The 20,320-nt window shown below is 42.3% G+C and overlaps 1 protein-coding gene across 1 annotated transcript; it reads right to left on the bottom strand.

Moving 5' to 3' along the window:
• Positions 1 to 5,354: 5,354 nt before the first annotated feature.
• Positions 5,355 to 20,303, bottom strand: LOC143329204 (E3 ubiquitin-protein ligase MARCHF6-like). The gene is made up of 27 exons (XM_076745002.1): positions 20,268 to 20,303; positions 19,388 to 19,582; positions 18,133 to 18,232; positions 17,735 to 17,808; positions 17,436 to 17,579; positions 16,930 to 17,002; positions 16,514 to 16,694; positions 15,525 to 15,759; positions 15,255 to 15,316; positions 14,898 to 14,930; positions 14,221 to 14,272; positions 14,030 to 14,088; positions 13,825 to 13,905; positions 13,520 to 13,588; positions 13,285 to 13,359; positions 12,932 to 13,066; positions 12,725 to 12,844; positions 11,586 to 11,686; positions 11,264 to 11,401; positions 10,866 to 11,061; positions 10,695 to 10,764; positions 10,421 to 10,602; positions 10,175 to 10,309; positions 9,794 to 9,883; positions 8,870 to 9,002; positions 7,926 to 8,061; positions 5,355 to 7,197 (listed from the first exon to the last, which is right to left on the bottom strand). The coding sequence occupies exons 2-27, from the start codon at positions 19,404 to 19,406 to the stop codon at positions 7,113 to 7,115; spliced, it is 2,778 nt and encodes a 925-aa protein (XP_076601117.1). The 5' UTR covers positions 19,407 to 19,582; positions 20,268 to 20,303; the 3' UTR covers positions 5,355 to 7,112.
• Between the last annotated feature and the right edge of the window lie 17 nt (positions 20,304 to 20,320).

The following is a 20,320-nucleotide window of genomic DNA, read 5'->3' as shown; positions in this document are numbered from 1 at the left end:
CACCATCGCTCATTTACTATTTTTGTTCTGACAGCGGTAACCTCATTAGAGTTAAAGAAGTCATTAGTGCAACTGGTCAAGCCAGCCCCACCCTCTCTGGTGTCATCTTCTGCTGCACTTAACGCTGTCTGCTTAAATTAGATCTCTCAACCACGTGACTTCATTTGTGTACAGAGTATAGTGGAAGGACTGGGATCACCCTAAACCCAGTCAGAGCTGAGGTCATGATGACACTGATGAAGGTGGCTTCACCATATTACTACTTCTATATCAGTGTTATTTTCATACCACTGATTTAGAGCTTTGAAACATTTTTCTTTGAGAAGCATCTCTCTTAATTTATGGAGTCTGACTTTCCAACTTTGAAACATCCAGCCACTAATTTTAACTGCGGGAATTTCAGTGTTAAAATTAATGGGTGGCACCCCCACTTTTGCAGGATAGCACACTAGCTGTCATTATCTGTCAGTCACTGGTCATTTGTCATATGTTCAAGCCTTTGAATTTTAAGTCCGAATTTTAAAGTCCAGTTTGAGCAAACCTGTTTTTTTTTTTAAACCTGGTTAGGTCAGAATCTGACGAACTGAACTTAAACAACCTGAATGGAGTAGACTCTAAACAATACACTTAAAATCAAGTTTTTGCATTATTACCACTGGAATTTTCAAAGAGAGAAATATAAATCACATACAGTTAATATTTCAATGCTATAAAGTCAGTGGTATTTAGAATGATTCCATTTTTTTTTTAAATAAAATTATGCATTTATGTAAGATGCAGTATTTGCTTCTATACATGCCAAGTTTACACTGACACGAAATATCATTCACTGCGGTGGTTTTGGATTCCAGTGACCAGGTTGGCATGTAAATCAGTGCAGTTCACATGGTCATGAACTGAGCGGCTGATCTGAGCATCTGTGGCAGACACCTTGGGATTAATTCCTAGCATTTTGTGCCGACTGCCTAGGGCAGGTAAGGTTTGCCACATGAGGACACCATTCGCACTGAGCCAACATGTTTTCAGGCACAGTAACACTAATCTCTAGCGGTTAAATCCTGCCTCTCCTGAAAAATGTTACACCATAAAAGAAACTTGCAAGTTCTCTTTGAACAAGGTCTGACATTTCTTGTGCAAAATACAGTGTAGATTTTACACGTTTTCTTTTTTTTTTTTTTTTGGCCTTAAGTCTGGTTTTACAATAGCGCAGAAAAAGAAAGCAAACTCTTTCTGACACAGTACTAATCTCTTCAGAGCTCCTTAAGGAGGGACAAATCACAGGCTCTTAGTCCATGATTTGATCGCCATGAAAAGGCTGATCTCATTGTGCTTGTGAAAAATGAAGCACAGGTTGGAAAAATCAGATTTAGCTTGACAGCAGATATGTTGTTTCAGCTGCATATGCTCCTAATCTCTACTTGGCTTCCAAAACTGTTAAGACTGTGCATTAGCAGAAAGGTAATTGGATTCAGCAGAAATAACCCCACATCCTGTTTCCTGGAGCTGCGCTCTCCAGCAGCACCAGACGTGATCCTGAATCAGAACTGGGCGCTTATAAACTGCTGATGTTGGATTATGATGCAAGACTGATATTCAGTGATTGTTATTGTGATTAACAGCCTGGGTTCTGTGATACTGTAGTCGCATGCTTTATACTTTATTGGACTGAAACAGAACAGTCAGTGAGATGCTACTGCTTGAGTAGGGAGTTCTTGTCAGAATGAGTGCTGTACATCTCAGCAAAGCTGACCTCAAAATTCAAAGCACTCCAGTACTCAAGAAAAGAACTCCTTTGTGTTTTGTCTGAATATGTCTGAAGGCAAAAGTGTTAATGGCTGTCTTGATATTCAGTGTAAATGGAGTAATGGTGCACACTTTCAGACCGTCTCTCCTGAAGCCATTCATAGTCTTGCACCAATTTGCACACACTGAGAGAGACTGAAATAGTCGTGTGAAAAAAGTAGAATGAGAAGGTCAAACCCTTCACATTTTCTCACCTCCATACAGTCAATCGCAGCATGAAGTTAAAGAAATTGTCGGCCACACACATACACACACGTGAGGTTTTCATCGCTTGTGGGGACATTACATAGACTTACATTCATTTCCTGGAGACTTACCTAACCCGTAACCCTATCCTCAGTCTTCACCCTGAAATTTCAACCTATCTGTCACTGCAACTTGGCAACTCACAGCCTGGTTTCAGGGACGTGTGCAGCTGCTCTCTGCTCAGGCAGCCAGGCCAGCTAACTTAACGTAGCTATTAGCTTATGCTGGGATCAGACTGTATGAATCTAGCCAGATTTTGAGATGATTTTGTTGTGGCCGACCAATTTCCAGCATTGTGGTCGATCTTGAATGACAATCGGGTGTCTGTACCCGTGTAGCTTGACATGCTAAACGACCTGTCGTGCAGCATCTGGGACGCCCCACGACACCCTGATGAGAAGTCTAGCAGGTCAGAATTTTAGCGTGACATCTCCCGCAGCATGTTCCTTCACATTGATCAATCACATGCTCTGTCCAGAGCACAGCCAGGACGAACAGAGGAGGAGGAGGGAGGCAGAGATTACTGCTGTCAGGTGGGACAACAAAACAAGAAAAGTTTGTGTCCACACTGTCCTCTCCATGCCACCCAGGAACTGTCTTTCACTACACGAGGCCGCCAGCATCACACACAACTCTTCTTTCACCATGATTGACAGTTGCTTCACCCGCCTCCCAGATGACATCTGAACTTGTGTGTGATCAAGACACAGCGAGAGCTTATGGCACTGTGATGATCAGATCTGACACGGTGACCATCGTCTACAACAAAAATGTGTGGTCTGCTCCCGGCAACTGAAAAAAACAAGGCATTTCAAGATATGGATGCAGATGCCAAAGAGTTCATTTGAATCCTTCTCAGAGGCCTGTGGAGGGATAATTATCCTGTACTTCACAAGGGGGGGGGGGGGATTAGAGCAAAGTCAGAAAAAAAAACATGATTTTGTGTGGCAGGAATGTATTTTTTCCTCTCCTATCATATTAATCATCTTGCCACTTCTGAGACTTATCTTGCAACCCCCCTATGGGTGTCACATCATGGGGAACCACAACTCTAAGCCAACAATAAACAGCCTTGAGTTACATCACTGACATTTGTTTGAGGATCACATCGTCTGCAGCGTGAAGAAGAATCTGCACACACAGAGAAATCATTCCAGCTATTTATTATTGTTTCATATCACTGAACCAACAATTAATAGACCTTAAAGTATAGAACTTTATGTTACAGTACATGCCGCTGCCTTTTTGCACATAGAAAAATAGAAATCATTTGCTTCTAGAAATTGAAATTCAAGACCAAAATTTAAAGTGTCCAGCTCAAGAAGACACTAAAAGGTCACTTTATAGCATCATAGATATTATGTGAGCATTCCACACAGCAGCACTACAGCTGTCAGCACTAAAGTTAATGAAATTCACAATCCAGATCGATAAAAAAGCAGTTTATATTTACCAAACTCCTAATGAACCACTTGTAACACAAATGCAGTGTGAAAAACTGAAATTTGTCGTTTAAGTAAAACCCATTGTGCAGAGTCACCACAGTGAAATACTGACATCTTTCAATTAGTGGGGGGGAAACACACACACACACACACGACCTATGTTGACTGTGTTACAATGGATTCTGAAATGATTGCAAACTGTGGTATAAAGTGCAACACATTAAAACATTTGCATAAAAAAAAAATTCACAATTTCTACTCAACCATTATAGAAAAAAAAAAGAAAGAACAGAAAATGAACTTGGATCATCTCAAACATTTCTCTCGGGATTTTAGGAGCAAGGACGCGTCTGAGAAATGGATTCAGTTTGTGTTGGCAGTGAGAAACGGTTTGAAAGAACGGCCGTGGGCTCGTTTCTGTCGCAGAAGACATTTGAACCTCTTTGTTTCTGAGAGGCTGGAACACGCTTTCTTTTTTCAAATCTTTCATTTCGCTCTGATGGCGTTGTTCTGTGGTGGCTTAAGGAATATGACTCCTCACTTAAAATTATGAAACTTTGTGTGAAACATGAAGGAAAAATTTATGCATTTTCTCAAAGGCAGTGGAGCAAAGGAGACAATGACGTCACACGAGGAAGATGCCGGGAGTACAACACTATCCAACACATCCCCATACGAACAGTGCCTTTAGGAGGAGAGGTGGCTGTAGAAACTGAAACGTTTGGAACATTACAGCATTATCTTTACATTTTTGGGAAATATGCTTTCTTGCCAAGAGTTAGATGAGTATACTTGCTAGAGTCTCACCAGGCGACCAGCAGAGACTCTAGGAAGTTCATGCCCTGTCCAAGAAACAGTTCTAGAATGGACCCCTTGTGAAAACAGAAATGGTCATTTTTATAGTTACAGAATGTGTTAATTGATGAGCTCTGGAGGTGGTGGCAGATGGATTTTGTTACAGTCAGGATGGCTGTTTCCAGTCTTTATGCATGTCTGAGCTTCACGAGCACAGCCACCATAGGCTCTCCTATGCCGTTGGAAAGGGAGGGGTGAGACAAGGGGCATTCAGTTGGTTGCAACCTCACCAAAAGATGCCTCTAAATTGCACACACCAGACCTTTAAGACCCTGACAGAAATCTTCTAAGGACATTTGAAAAATCAACAATTCCTTTTTAACCCTAACTCTGTGAATCAAACGCTTGTTTATTTTGAAGCTCATAGTGTTTGGAGTGATTGTTGTGGATACTGTGATTTTAACATCGTGTTATTGAGATCGTCAAAGAGTGCTGTGGGCCTGTGCTGAGTCTGTCCAGTTTCTCAGAATATCAGACATACTTAAGTGGCAGCAGAGAAAGCTGACCCCGATTCTTCCAGTCACCAGTGTTAGTGTCAAAATTCACTTAAATCAGAGCACCAGCTGTGAAGAGGTAACGCAGAGGGGATCTCTTTGAGTCCGCTGCAGCTCATCAGTGTGAACACCTGGAACGCTCCGGCCGGACAGAGATCACAAAGTATCACAGAGAGAGCTCTGTTTTAAAGGAGACTAACTAACTGGAGCTCAACAGCGGCCACTGTGGGAACACGTGGTAATTACAGGTTAATGGCACATTCAATTCTCTTTAGTCAGTTGCTTCGAAGACACCACCATCAGTGAATGAAATGAGACAAGAAACAAATCTCCTGTATTAGCAACATCAGCTACACAGCAATATCCAACTGAAGTTTGCCATCGTTAGCTATAATTAGTCACCTGGTCATATCAGAAGGAGGACAGTGAGCCTGAAGCTGAACTGTAGATTTAATTATATTAAGCTGGAGTTTGTTTAGATTGTGAGATTGTTATTTTTTCTTTTAAGATTTACAACGTCTCCCTTTAAAGTAACTAAGAGGAAGGTGCTCTGAACTGCTAACCAAGGTGAGAGGTGGGAGAGGGAGGTGAAGAGCCAACACAAGCATCCCACTGTCATGCTATCAGCTTATAATAGAGACGTGTAGCCACTTACTGCAGGAGGTACCATATCCAACAATGCACCTCACATCCCTCCAATGCCACAGCGAGCTACCACAGGTTACATCACAGAGAGGCTTTTGGATGAATGGTCAACCAGAGTTCCCTCTGCTAACTTGTGACGTTGAGGAACTCGATGAACCCGTATCGGGAAAAACTGAAGCAAAAGCCATGACTCACAAACTCACCCATTAGCAGACATACAAGTAGATCAAAGTGAAATTGAGTCAGAATGCAACTACCAACACAGCTCCCAGCTGGAGTCTGAAGTCAGTCAGTGGAGGACTAAAGACAGAGAACTGTGCTGGATTCAGGAGCTTATTCAGTACCTCTTCAACACAACAAGGCCGTTCACCTTCAGAAGACCCTGTCTCTCTTCAACTGACTGTCCTCCGACTGAACCACAACAACAAGTCTCATGCCTTACAGAGTAATACTGTTGGCTCCTAACTGCTAACAGAACGCAGACAGGCAACAGCTGATTAGCAGCACTACAAGCCTCCATGGGCCAGCTAGCTCACACGTCTAATTTTATTCTATCGAAATAAATATTTTTATAAAATCAGTGTCAGTCTAAGGGTGTAACATGGGCACACTGTGTAATGTGCTGAGACGGTTTTTCCAGTTGAAATATTCTTCGTTGAAAGCTCACTTTTTGTGTGCCGCAGTGCTCATGTTAACAACCTGTCCTCCCTGATGGCGGATCTGCTCAGGAAGGTACTAAACAACCCAGACTGCTTTCAAAATTCACAGGGGAACATCTTAAGAAAAAACACATCGTAGGATGTGTCCAGATTGCCTGAAAAGTCCCTTTCTTCTTTCCTTTTCATTCTTTCTTTTTCTACATGTTTACTTCAAAGGAATCCTCAGAGGACTATCTAACAGCTCATTCCAGAACACTAAAAATCAATGAAAACACATCTAATAAAAACATCTTAAAAAAAAAAAGAATACAATCACATTGTTACATCATGTATGTCCCTCCTTACCACTGACAACCTCAATTTGATGAAGGATGCCACTCGAGACAAATCAACACTTGAAACAGAACCACAGAGGCGCTTCCATTATAGAATCTCCTCCACAGCTTTGAGAAGTCAAAGCCGTCCCATTAAGAGACACTCAGTGTGACCTAGACAACATTTCACAACAAACATTCAAAGGGAAGCACAATCGGAGGTAAAAGGTACGCTCAACTGACCAAACTTCAACTCAAACCTTTTTAAAATAATGTAGTTCCAACTTAAAATCTCAGCTGCTTTGAAGACAAAAACGGAAACATTAAACACGATGGGCAGCCAACAACTCACTCCAACTGTTTCTGCAGGTTGGCTGACAACCCTGTTCAGAAATCTAAATTTTCCGTGAAGAGTTTAGAGACTATTTTGTCTTCGCTCTTCAGCGCCTTTTGTCTCCCAACCTGTGACAGCAGTAGATGTCGGTGAATGAAAGGACTAGACTGCAGTCAAAAGTTTAGAGGCTGTGTTTGAAGTTGGCATTTGACAGCCAAGCACGGAGGAAACAAAAAGGTTTCACCGCAGGAGCTGATGATAGCTCGCAGTGCTGAGCAGAGTGAGTCAGCTCCACTGATCCCACAGCAGCGTCAGGTCTATGAGGAGGAGCTGTATGAGGAGGTGGACGTGCTCCTGCCTGTCTTGCGTTCATAGTTCACCAGTCGCTGTCCAACCAGGTATCTGGAGGAGAAACAGGAAAAGACAGAGCTGTTTACAAATCATGTTTAACACATAAATTCACACAACTAAACTACACATATCTCTTTGATGGTGTAAAAAAGGTGCAGCAGTGCTGGCTAAACACAAAAAAAATCTATGGTTTTCGCAGCAAGAGTTGGATAGAGAGGACGGATGAAATCTCCACTGAAAAAAACTAAAAGAAAAAAAAAGTCGTCACAGAGAGGGACAGTTTAACAACCCCGTTTGGACCCCGCAGGCCCAAAAGGAGCTAGACTGCTAGTTTGACACAAAACTCAACTCTGTTGAAAGTGTGGATCATCAAAAAAAGGAAGTTCCACAAGCAGTGGTTCCCAACCTTTCTCCTAAAGGGACCCCTTCAAGAAGGTCTCAGATCCCCTGTGAAGCTTTGGTGACCCCTAGTGGGGGTCGGGACCCCCAGGTTGGGAACAAGTGCACTCAGAAAAAAGCATCCAGACTGAGAACTCAAGACTCAGTAAGCACAAATTCAACCCATTCCCAACTCTGACCGTAATTCTACCGTCTGCTTTTTCCAGCATCGTACATCTCATAAACACATTTTTAGAAAACCACATCCTATGTGCTGATGCTGTCTTAAAAGCCATTGGTGCAAATACACAGAAACAAATTTTCAGCACAATTGGAAAAAACACTGAGCTTCTTTGCCCCCATGTGTTAGTTCACGCTTCAAATTTGTTGAGCCTACTGACTTGTCGTTCTTGATGTGTTCATAGAGGCGTTTGAACTGTCGTATCTGGAAGGACAGGATGGCCAACAGCATGACCACCATCAGCAGGAACGGATAGATCCTCCTCTCCACCAGCGTCTGCATCTCCGGCTGCACACCTATAAAGGAAGCGAGGCAGGGAAGCAGACAAGGAGAGGGGGAGGTGGGGGGAAAGAAGGAGAAGACAGTGTAAACACTGGAAGAGCATATCCTTTTAATGAGTGTGTGTGTCTGTGATGTCTTTTCTCGAGGAGCTGATGGACTTAAGAGTTGAGGGAACAGAGTAAATGAAAGAAAACAATCAATTACGCTTTGGCTTGCACAATGGCTAAAATCCAGATTACCACAAGGGCTGGGAATTCTTAATTGACTAGTTGTTTAAATGCAAGTGTTGTCTGAGTCAACATCAAAAACACTTGTCTAAACAAAAACCGGAGCCTTGGGTAGGCTTTGCATAAAAAGCACTTCTCAAATGAGCCCTATGTCCAAATTAGTACGGATCTGCCTGTGCTGTGGCCTGATGAGCGTGTCTGCTACCTCTGTGTTTGAATTTTATCTGCCACAATTTCTAATTTAGACAGCAGCCAAAACAACAAAAGAACCAACTAAAAAGTTCAACTTTTTCAGTTGCTTGTTGCAACTCAAAACAACCAGCTCACAGGATAAAAATGACTTCTAATAGCTTTCAAAAAAGGCAATGTGCCTTCTGACAAGTGAGTTCAATCTCATCTCCGACCCTACTCACAGACAGGTGGTGATGGAGGAGAAACAGTGAGGGAGACAGCAGAGAAAAAGGAGAGATGAAGGAGGCGTACATCTGTTTTCTATTCCTCGACTACCTTGAAACTGATTCTTGTTAAGAATAATTGAAGGTACAAAAAAAAAAGCTTGTGCTCAACCCAGACACACAAGCACACACAGACTCACCCAGCAGCGGTGTAATGCCTTTAGAGATGGTGTAGGGCACACAGAGAGACAACAGCAGAACACAGATGACTGGGGCAGCCAGCCTTCGCACGATGAAATGGAGGTCAATGTTTCGGATACCATTAGCATACACCTACGGCAGAGAGGGGGACAGGTTGGTTTTACTTCATTCCAATAAGAGTTCAGTATTTTTTTTTGTCTTTAATAGTAATTATGCTGACAAAAGCTGAATTAGTTTGTGGAATACATATGTCCTAATCCTAATAACATTCTTGTAAAATGAGCCTATAACACCTATCCAAAGGAAACTGAAGGCTGTTCTCGAACCATCTGAAGGACATGCATGGCTTTGGTCTCTTTTGAAATTTAGTACTCTGGAGTTTTATCCCCAAGAGTCAGAATCACTGTAAGTGCTACTGGCATTGAGTCACAGGAGTTTGAACACACTGAAGTAGAAGGTTTTTAATTCCGCTGAATATTTTTTTTGCAAATTGGTGTCTGCAGATGACTGTATCTGGGACTTATTATCTGGAAAACAAGATGGGACCACAGCATGAGGCCTTACCCAAGTTAAGGTTCAATAAAAACTGATAACAATAGCACAAAAAAAGGAATCTCTTACATACTAATGGTATGTGTAGACGTCCAAACAAAGGTAATTTATTGCATTTATATGCATGCATATTTATATTTAGGCCACCTACATCCATATTAAGGATATCTATACTTTTATTTGGGCTATACATTTTTATATTGAGGCGTTGTGATTGTATCTTGAAATGGTTTGCATCCAACGAATCACAAGAAGCTTTCCAACGATGTATGGCATGAGAACAAACTTGAAGCATTTGTGACAACAGATGGGCGGACCAGTAAAAGTGCTCCCGTTTTACTTTAATGAGGGCAGACAGATGTGAGACCAACCTGCTCGATGACGGTTTTCAGCCACCATTGAGGGCCCATCAGTGTGATGGCAGCAATGATTTTTGCATGGAGTACACCCAGGGCCCAGTCCTACCACACACAGATTAACAACAACTATTGTACAACTAAGACGTAATGAGGAATGTTTCAAAATCATAGCATCTGCTCATTATTAGGCCTGTTTCGGAATGCAGACCGGTATTGGCTGGCTTTTTCTGTAACAATTTCTCATGTAAAGAAATAAGGTCAATGTTAGATGTCATGAACACAAACGTAGCATGTGATAAAAGAATAAGTAAACAACATCTCCGTTTAATACTGATATGGACCTGTGAGTTGGAAATAAAGCCAAATTGAATTGAAAATACTACACTGTCGTACCTGCCAGGGGTAGAAGAGAGGTGTCTGGTCTAGTGGAACTCTGAGAGGAGCTACGATGACCAGTTCAAACAGCAGACCCAACAGCAGAGGAATCACCCCAGCTAACATCACCGCCACCACAATGGTCTTTAGGATCTGTTCTCACCAAGACATCCATACCACCCAAATATACATTCAAATCAATGCAATACAGAACAGCAATGTAGTAGTCATTGGCTAGGAGGACAAGACTGATATCCACATTACCATGAGCGTCCATTCATGGACTTTGAGCATGATGACGGACCGTCCCTGTGGCATCCAGGACAGGAGCACCGTGGCGGCTCGAATGGACAGCCAGCAGACATACAGACCACTGGCTGCTGTGTACAGCTCATGAACCATGGCACTGCCCATCCAGAAAGACATGAGCCAGCGACCTGCACACACTGGGGGAGAAGAAGAAGAAGAGGGCAGGTAAGAATGGAGGTGTGAAGAATGGCTGACGACAAGAACATGCCTTCTTGTGGCCTGAACTTACCCGGCAGTGTGAGGCAAATCAGACTAGCCAGTAGCAGCGTCACACACATGAAGACCACCAGCAGAATGATCTTAACAATCAAAAACACACAAAAAGACAAAGAGGTCAGTTTGCAGGAAACAGTGACAGGATATAATATGTGATTTGAATAATTATTACGTCGTGAGTCACCTTGAGGGGGAAGTTGAGGGGCCGGTGGTACGACTGGAAACCCACAGGACCGCCCTGCTGCAGAATGGCCTGATGGGCAGCGTGAAGCCCTTCCCCCAGGCCAAGGATCCTGTTGTTATTATGGCGGCCAGGAGGGTCGTTGTTTGGTTGGTTGTCATCATCTTCATGGTCGCCCAGCAGGTAGGAGTGAAGATCACTATGGGGGGGGAGCCATTGGTGAGTGATTACTTTAATTACAATGACTGTGAAGTGACATCATGGCACTGGACAAAAAGAGCAAACTACAATTTGAGCCACTGAGGTAACTTTTATGCCATTGTACTATTTTATATCTGAAGTTGCAGTGTGTGTGTGTGTGTGTGTGTGTGTGTGTGTGTGTGTGTGTGTCTCCAGCCTACAGCATGTATCCAGCGGTGAAGGTCCAGGCATGGACGAGCCGTTTGAGCCACTGGCGAGTGTGACCCTGCTCCAACAATGCAGGCAGAACAACCTGAAGCAACAGCAGCTCCAGTGACAGCTCGCTGACCGGGGCATCGCTGCAGAGACAAGACACAACCAAAACCCAATTCATATTCAGTTCCTAACATACATGCGGCTAGAGATGGCAGCTCATTTTCTCCAGCAGCTTCCTATCCTGGTTATGCCTGAGTAAAGAACAGACAATGTCACCTTCAACTCTGAGATACCGAAAATGAAATGATGGTATGGTGTCGTGTGTACCTGTAAAGCATGACGTTGTATGGAAGGAAGGTAGGGAAGAGCAGTTTAATGATTCTGATAGGAAGCCAAAGCATCAGCAGGACTATGGAGCCAAAAACCACCTGGAAACACACACACACACACACACACACACACACAGAAAAAAATACAGCACATTTTTTCACTAGGCATGTCAAGATTAAACAATAACGGAAACTGATTTTAAAAACAGTGACTCAGCTACTACTGATTGGAATTCCAAAAGAAATGAATATGGCTGTCAAAAAAGTTTTCAATGGACTCTCCCTGTACCTCTGTAGCATGTGTGTATGTATCTCATTGTGTGCAATCCATCCCTTTCTTTATAGCTCACTACATTCTCCAACTATGCACATGCTTCTATCCATCCACAAGACTCCCACACTGAAGCAAATGTCGGGACTACGCTGCCTGAAATCATTCCATTGCATTAACAGTCCAAATACCTTGCCTCTAATTTAACAAGTTGACGTGCACACTGACAGTAAAGTAAGTAACCCTAACGTTACCAGCTGGCCCCAGTTCCTTATTTACAGGTACATATGTCAATACAGTGTTACTGTAAATACCACATTCACATTACACTGATAGAGATATAGATTGTTCTAGTTCTACGCAGCTTTGGCAAACGTTCAATGAGGGAGAGCTTTTCCCCCTTCATTTTTTTTCTATTGAGAATCCCTGCTATTTCCTGCTTTTACTGCATCCTCTTCCACTTCCCCACATTATTTAAGTTCAGTCATTTCTGATGTCACCACATCTGGCCAATGTTCTTTCTGCCTATGTACCTTGAGCCAATCAGTCCTCAGAAGCGCAGTGTTATTTAAACAGCAGCCTGTGTCATTCTGACATTCAGACATACAATTGTGCAACCCTCCCCATCGTCACTTACACAAAAAAAAACTCAGTAAACATTGTTTTATACTTTCAACTGATCTCTCCTTATTGAAGTGTGTTTGTATCTGTTTATATTGTATTTAATCCCTGATTTAACTTTAACTTTTTTTTTTCTTTTAACTTTAACTATGTTTGACGTCAATTCTAGTAGTAAACAGAAATCTGGGCACAGGCACTGAAGGTTGTGTATAGGAAACAAGAGAAGAGGAGGATACTACACTGACCACAGAGAGTATGAACCTCCGCAGGTGTCTGTAGATGGGCAGGTGAATCATCTCTTGGACTGGGTTGAAGTCTGGATCATTCAGGTTCCTGAGGAACCACAGAACACCAGGTCGGAGCACCTGCCACCAACCACACATGCAAAAGCTTAAGATTTACGAGCTATTGGTGGATTGTGAGGTTTTACTGGCTGAAGTCCTTCACTTTACCTCTCTTAACAGAAGAATGAAGGAGGCAAAGTAGAAGACGTAGACCATGCCGACCAGCCAGTGGAGGAACATGGTGGTACCAGGAGCAGAGTCAAAACTCTGCTCCCTGTCCTTCAGAGTCGCATCAAACATCTCCTATAATGAACAAAGGACGTGCTTTATTGTCTGTGTTTCAGTTAGTTGGTTAGTTTTGGGGAATTTCTTTTTTCAACTTAAGTGTTCATCCAGTTTCTCGATCACATTTGTACACTGCATCATCATGATTGCATTTAATCTGTTTGGTTAGGCTTTCAGAGCCAGCGTGTGACTGTATCAACAGGATCAATCGAGTTTACTCGGCGTGATTGTCTTACCAGCGAGCAAATGTCGAGCCACCAACCACAAATCAGCGGGAACAAGCCTATCTCCATGACAACCAGAAGGGACACCTGCGACATGTAAAAATAAAAACGCAATTTAGTTTCTGTTTTCGTAATTTGCTCCAGTAATCATAATTTTCCCAATTACTGTTTCAACTGAAAGCTTTGCTAGTTTGATAAAAACAAAATAGCTTTTTGGAAACATTCCGATCTTTCATCTCTAATTTACCTTGACGACAATGTAGCAGACACCCAAGAGGCGCCTGGACCGCTGGAACTTCACTAATGAAGCCAGCGCCTGAAGGACGAGGCACCGTTAAGGACCAACACCAAAACATGATATGAAGAACATTCAGTCTGCATTTTAAACATTTCTAATGAATACATTTCATATTAAGTGCTGAAGCCAAAACAGACCACCAACCCAACCTTTTGGATCCCTATATGATGACAACACTATTACTGAGACTTGTGTGGTCATGTGCGACATACAGTATGTCATTTCATACACATACAGTAAATTATAGAGGATACATGGCAGATTATGAGAGCTCCAGCCAGGAGGATGTACCCCAGGATTGTGGTGACGAGGCCGTCAAAGTGTGAAGCTTTGACCTGCAACCAGATATAATACCATCATCAAATAAATTCCATCACTGCATGAAAAACCCAAACACTACTGTACTCGTGAGGAATTCAAACTTGACAAGTGTCCTGTCATGCATTGCTGTGCACTTACATACTCTTCAAAGCCAAGTCCAACCACTGAGAAATGGCCAATGTGATAAGGGCAAAAAGCTAGAGAGAAATACAGAGGCTGGATTAGAATCTGCAGGTACACAGGACTAATATCAATGAATTATGGTGGACGAACTGAGTTAATGATGGTTATTTACAGTACATCATCACCACACTGGAGGTTTAACTTACCAAAGACCAGGATGAAGAGTGTGTTGAGAGACACCACCCAGAACACATGCTCCTGGAGAAGGAATGCACATCAAGGGTCTTTGTCAATGTTAAACTATCTCTAACTTTAACCACTGTTTATGCATCATATCAATATATAATGCAATGGAGGTTGTTAAAGGGAAATTATAGTATATACAATTTTATATCAATGTGCTGTATTTCTTATAAATGTAGCGATTGCGGCTCTAGGGGTCATGCTAACTTTGCACCCACCACCTCTGTTGTACAGATTCACAAAATGAGAACAGGTCACAAAGCAACGTACACTGGGGCAAGCTGCTCAAGCCTCCTGTGGAGATCGCTATGGAGTTAGCCAAGATGGCTATTCTATGGTTCTACTTTCTGGGTTTGTTCCGGGTGAGACAAGCATTTGAAATGATTCATGAGTAACTTTTATCTGGAAAGCTATTGGGAGGATCGTACAGCTTGCCCCAACATACATATGTTGTTTCGCATAAATCTTGGCTTCCTCCAAATCTCTAAAAAGGAAGGCTGCAAGTGCAAAGTTAGCATCCATGGAGTCACAATGGCCACATTAATGGGAAATACTGTATGCTAGGTTGAAACATGCAGAAAGTTCCCTCTAGGGCACACTTGAAACTGTGCATATGAGTACAAACAGTGTGTGTGCTTACCAAGAACACGAGAGAGCCATCCAGCCCCAGCATCTGCAACACAAACACAAAGCAATGTCATAACGATCCTTTATGACACATAGAATTATAAATACAACTGGAACTTTGACTAATACAACAAAGACATTTATTGAGCCCAGGCCAGCTACAAGCAGTCTGCCTGGAAGAAGTGCAAATTCAGAGTGCTGCTTAAGCACACTACAGCAAGATGGATATTTCCTGTCACAGGAGCTTTTAGCCCAAATTCATCTGCCAACTAACTGCTACCTTACACTCTGCTTTTTTAGTATTGTGCCCCAGCTGCATCACACCCACTTTATGGAGCAGGAGACAGAGGGATAAAAAATAGATTCCTACCCTTTCCCAGGTCAGCTCCTCTGCTGCACGGTCCCACTCCAGGGCGTTCCAGTTCAGATCTTCTGCAAAGGACAATCAGAAACAACTGAAACAGTACAGAACACCAACACTGTGCAGTGGAAATATGCTTCTGTGGTTGTGTTACCCTGCAGGCTCCTTTTCCTTGCCATGATTTACGTATGGAAAAGCATTTATGTTCATGTTGTAAAAATCTTGACAACCTCTACTCTCAAGTGTATCAAACCTCTATGTTTTCATCCTCATTCTGACCTTGTCCTCCATTATTGGCATCAGCAGCATCCTCTTCCCTGCCTTCCTCATCGTCCTCCTCCTCTTCGTCTTCCTCCCCATCATCGTCTTCTTCCTCGTCATCAAGTTCAGCCTCATCCCCATGGTTGCCGGCTTCATGTGGGTTGGCAGGTGCCAGCCCGTCTGGAGCAGGGTCTGCATGGCGCTGGCCAGCTGCGCCGTCTGCAGCAGCCTGGCCGTTGTTACCACCTGGAACCTGTAGAGCCATTCAATAATAATTGCAGCTGCTTACATGAGGTATTATTTTAGTTCTTATTCGTTCATTAACCACACTCATAGTTTTGGATTTGGCACTTGGAAAAGGACAGCTTGACAACATTGGGAGATGCCTCAAACTTACAACGTGCCGGGGGAAAAAACTCATCACCAACTGCTTTGTCACTTGTAATTAAGACATGTAAGACCTGAACTGTATTTCTCATTACCAGATATGACAGCAGTGGATTGGCATGATTTGGCAGTCACTGCTTTACTCATTCGGTTATGTGTAAACACAGACAAATGTCAGGGCCAGCTTGGCAAGCGCGTTCTCTATCAGAAAAGATAACTGTCCCGACGTTTCCTCTGAGAGGAAAGCGTTGGCCAGAGCAGGCTGACAGAAAACAAATATGACCCGACAGAGAACGCTGGCAAAGTGTGGGAGAAAGTTTAACTGGCATGAATTATTTTTCACTAAATCAAAAAAGTGAAATTTAATCAAACTTCATGTGACAAAAAAAATAGTCAGATTTGAAATAAACCAAATGAAACAAAGAATAAATGCCTTAGATAATCATAAACTCCACTGGCCTATCATTTACAGAAATGAACCTGTCATTGTGCCAACTATGACAAAGTGCATCAGTGGTAGAATGTATGGGACAGCAAATACATTGGAGACGGCCACTATCTGTCCAGCTCTGTGTGCATGCAGAACAGAGACGCTAGTTGCCAACATAAACTGAACTTACCTCATTCGGTGGCGCAGGACCGTTAGGCTGATTAGGAACAAGAGGGGGCTGATTCTGCTCTAACCACTGAGGGGCACCACCGTGGACAATCTGCTCTCTGAGCCACACCAGGCTGATGAAGGCGCACAGCGTGCAAGTGACCACAAAACAGCCCTGGAGGCAGTCGGCAAGCAGGTTTTGTCTGCAAGGAAGAGATTAATGTATTTTACGACAATTTCATACAGAGACCTGGACAAACAGACAGAAAAGATGATGTGATGGATGGAAGGAGCTATTATGAATAACCACACTTTGATTAGCAATCATGGGACTCCAATGTACAAAATATGGAGAACACATAGACATACAATATACAGGAGTGTGGCAGTGTGAGAAAGACAGGGCACAACCAAGACCAAAGAGTGATTCAAACTTACGTTGAAAGCATATCTAATGGCAGTGTAAGGAGAGAGCTCACAGAGCCGGTAAATAAACACTTGTAGATACGACCTGTTGGAAAAGCAAACAAAGAAAAAAAAAAACAAAAAAAAAAAAACAATCTGAGAATCATTTCTTAAAACGACAACTGGTGCGAAACTAAAACTAAACTTAAAACTATGCACCCAAATTCTGACAGTTTATCTGAATTGTACTGCACTTCATGCTGAGTGAAAACAATTAATTACACCGTAAGTGAATAAACTAGTATAACACCTGAGCCTGCACACAAGAACCTGGCAACCTAAACAGACTGAGTGGATATACTTTACTTAAAAGCTAATTGTATTAAGCTTTTCCATTTGTACCTTAAAACAGTAAAGTTCAGTTGTTGCTGTAAGCTGACTGGAATTGTTCTGTTTGAGTTTGTTGGTCATATCTAGACACATTTCTTGTAAAAATGAAACCTTTCATTTTGGTTTCACAGTGGAATGACGTGACGTACATGCTGTGAGAGGCACCACGCCCAGCCAGGCGAAGGCCACCAGTGTGTAGTGGAACCAGTATCTGATGGCTGTTCCAATACTGGTGACCAGCCCTGCAAAGATGTCCTGGACAGGCAAGCGAGATGGCATGTCTGGAGAATAGACTGGAGAAAAGAGAGAACGAGTGAGGTAAAAGTGAGTGAATGAGGATAGTGGAAGTGAGGGAAATCATTAGCCACAATCAGGCACTTAGAGGAGCTAACAACAAAATGATGGTTATTGGTGCATTGATTGATTTATTGAAAAGCAAACAACTTACTTGGTGTAAATGCAAACCTGTGTTTGCATAATTCACAGTATTCTTTTCTGCTGTGTTTCAACCACTGCAGTAAACTGTGAAAACAAATGGACATCTAGTGAGATTACTCTGTTGATCCTATGCAAACTTTACATCACTTGCACACTATGTGACCAGATTCAGGTTTGCTCTGGTTGTTATAATCTCTGCCATTCTTCATCATGCCCAGATAATTCTTTCACTATGTTGGAACACACTTCAAAAACAAAATTTAAACAAACTCAACGTCTACAAAAGCAAGCTGACTGACAAATTGACAATGTAGACAGACGAGATCAACTTTAAGGAAAGGAAATGCAAGAGAAAACAGTGGAATAATACACATTTATAGATTTAAACAAGTTGGTCAATGAGCGTACCATTCCTGATGGATAAACTTTATGCTGCCAGTGCAGACACACGGATGGTAGAGCGGCTTGTCCTGGGTCCCCTCTGAACGACATACCCGGCAGATGTCTGCTGCACAAGGGGCACACGATGACATGATTTGGCACACCATGACGCCCTGCTTGTGTAAGATTTCATTGAACTAACTTGGCACTTTGCATTTCTATCCATTTCATCAAGACATCGGTGACTTACCTTGATTCAACCTCATAGTACATTTAAGATATAATGCCAAATGTTAAAACCCGTAAATACTCATGCAAGCTTTCTGCAGAACTTTAACAGTGTCAGTGAGACACACTTGGGACGACAGGAGTATGTCTTCAGTGAATAGAACAGGACAGCTCACACACTGACAGTATGGCAAACTGTAATCCTTGGATTACCTGTGTCACTGGATACCCGAAATAAAATAACTATTATTAGCTCTAGATGCAAGAGCATAAAAACAGGATACCCAGAGTACATTTAGAATGTACTGCCTTCATATATTTAAAAAGATTAAGATATATTCAAAAGAAAATGACAATTTAGACGCAGAACAGCTCAGCACATGGCTGACAGTCAGTCTCTTCCCCGCAGCATAAACACCGCTCAGAGAAAATGTGTTAGGTTAACGTTAGTTGTTCAACGTTACATTAGTCCAGGAATAATGACAACTGCAAGATTAGAGAACATATTTAAAGTGTTAACCGTATCAAATATTTTTATTTTTGGTGTGAATCAGTGTAACGTAGTCAACGAGCCTTGTCATTTGGCAGTGCTGGCTGGTGTGTCAACGTGACGTTAGCTAGTTATGCTGTACGTAATATTATAACGGTTGCATTAAACTTACTGAACGTTAGTTTGTGACTGATAATTAGCTTGGTTACGTTTGACTTTAATGCCAAATAGTCTTCGTCTTTCTACCATCACAAGGCACTTGTGGTATCTGCAGTGTTTATGCAATGAAACAGCAGCAACTGAATGTTGCTGTTTTTATTCAGAACAGCTGATAGCTAACAGAACTAAGCTAATGCTAGTTAGCTAACTAGCTAACGCTAATTGGCTAGCGGTTTTTTAATTCTGATGAACTTTTGTCAATGGTTAAGATGTTGTAGACTCAGTCCGTGCCACTGACAGTAGTTAGGAATAGGTTAGAATATGTCACATTGTTAAATTAGCTGTTTGAACAGTTAACGCAAACAACTGGGGCAATCAAGTTTCAACATAGCTAAAGTTAGCTACCTTCCTCGGCGGTGTCCATCTTGACTGCTCCACAGTACTCAGCCTAGTCAGTATAAAAGCGATGACCGCGAGCTATCTACAAGTAAACATTTCACGTTAGTGTTTAGTTCAAGCTCCGACCATCTTTGACTTCACCATTCGTTTCGAAATAAAGCCTTTTCACGTCATAGTGCATCAGCGAGCACTCAGGACATACTCAAACAACGATTCCCTGATTGTCGACCCCAACGCGGGACTATCCCCGGTCGGCACTCTCCCGCTAGCCAGACTATCGAGCCCACCGACATATAACGGAGCTAGTTATCTTTTTTATGTTAGTTTTTTGTTACGTACAAGTGTATTTGACATATAATTAGTGACATATTGTTTCAAATACACCTACAGTATGACCATTAGCCTATGAATTGACTTTGTCGTTACGTTTTAACAAGTGGTGGATAAATCCTCTTTCCGTTTCCGGTCAGTTAACGTCACATCACAGATACTCTTGAGTTCGCCATGCCTCTGGTTTGGTAGTACGATGTACTGTATCCTTCGTTCAGTATCTGTGGTAGTAGTTGTAGTAGTAGTAGTAGTTGTTGTTGTTGTTGTAGGCCTAGTAAATCTTACTGGAGTGGTGTGTTAAGAAATAATACGTGTGCCAATACATAATATATGCTATAAATGACACGAATACGTGAAATATAATCAGGGGTTAAGAAATAATACGTGTGCCAATACATAATATATGCTATAAATGACACGAATACGTGAAATATAATCAGGGGGCAGTGTATATATATGATAATACGTGAAATATAATCCGGCGGGATAGATCGTCTAAACCACCTGGGGCTACGCGTCCGTGAGCGAACTCAGTTGGGAGTCCCCGTCTGTCGACCCAAACAACATGTGAATGTGCGGTATGTTCACCACTAGATGGCACCCGAGCGC

The sequence above is a fragment of the Chaetodon auriga genome, chromosome 12 (genome assembly GCF_051107435.1).
Source record: "Chaetodon auriga isolate fChaAug3 chromosome 12, fChaAug3.hap1, whole genome shotgun sequence".
Lineage (NCBI taxonomy): Eukaryota > Metazoa > Chordata > Actinopteri > Chaetodontiformes > Chaetodontidae > Chaetodon > Chaetodon auriga.
This window is presented reverse-complemented; position numbering and strand designations above follow the sequence as displayed.

What these genes read in the sequence shown, in the direction of transcription:
- LOC143329204 (XM_076745002.1), bottom strand. An exon ending in GACTTGGCTTTGAAGAGTAT is followed by an intron (nt 13,906 to 14,029) that starts GTAAGTGCACAG and finishes ATCTGGTTGCAG; the next exon opens with GTCAAAGCTTCACACTTTGA. An exon ending in GGCTCGACATTTGCTCGCTG is followed by an intron (nt 13,067 to 13,284) that starts GTAAGACAATCA and finishes TGTTCATTATAG; the next exon opens with GAGATGTTTGATGCGACTCT.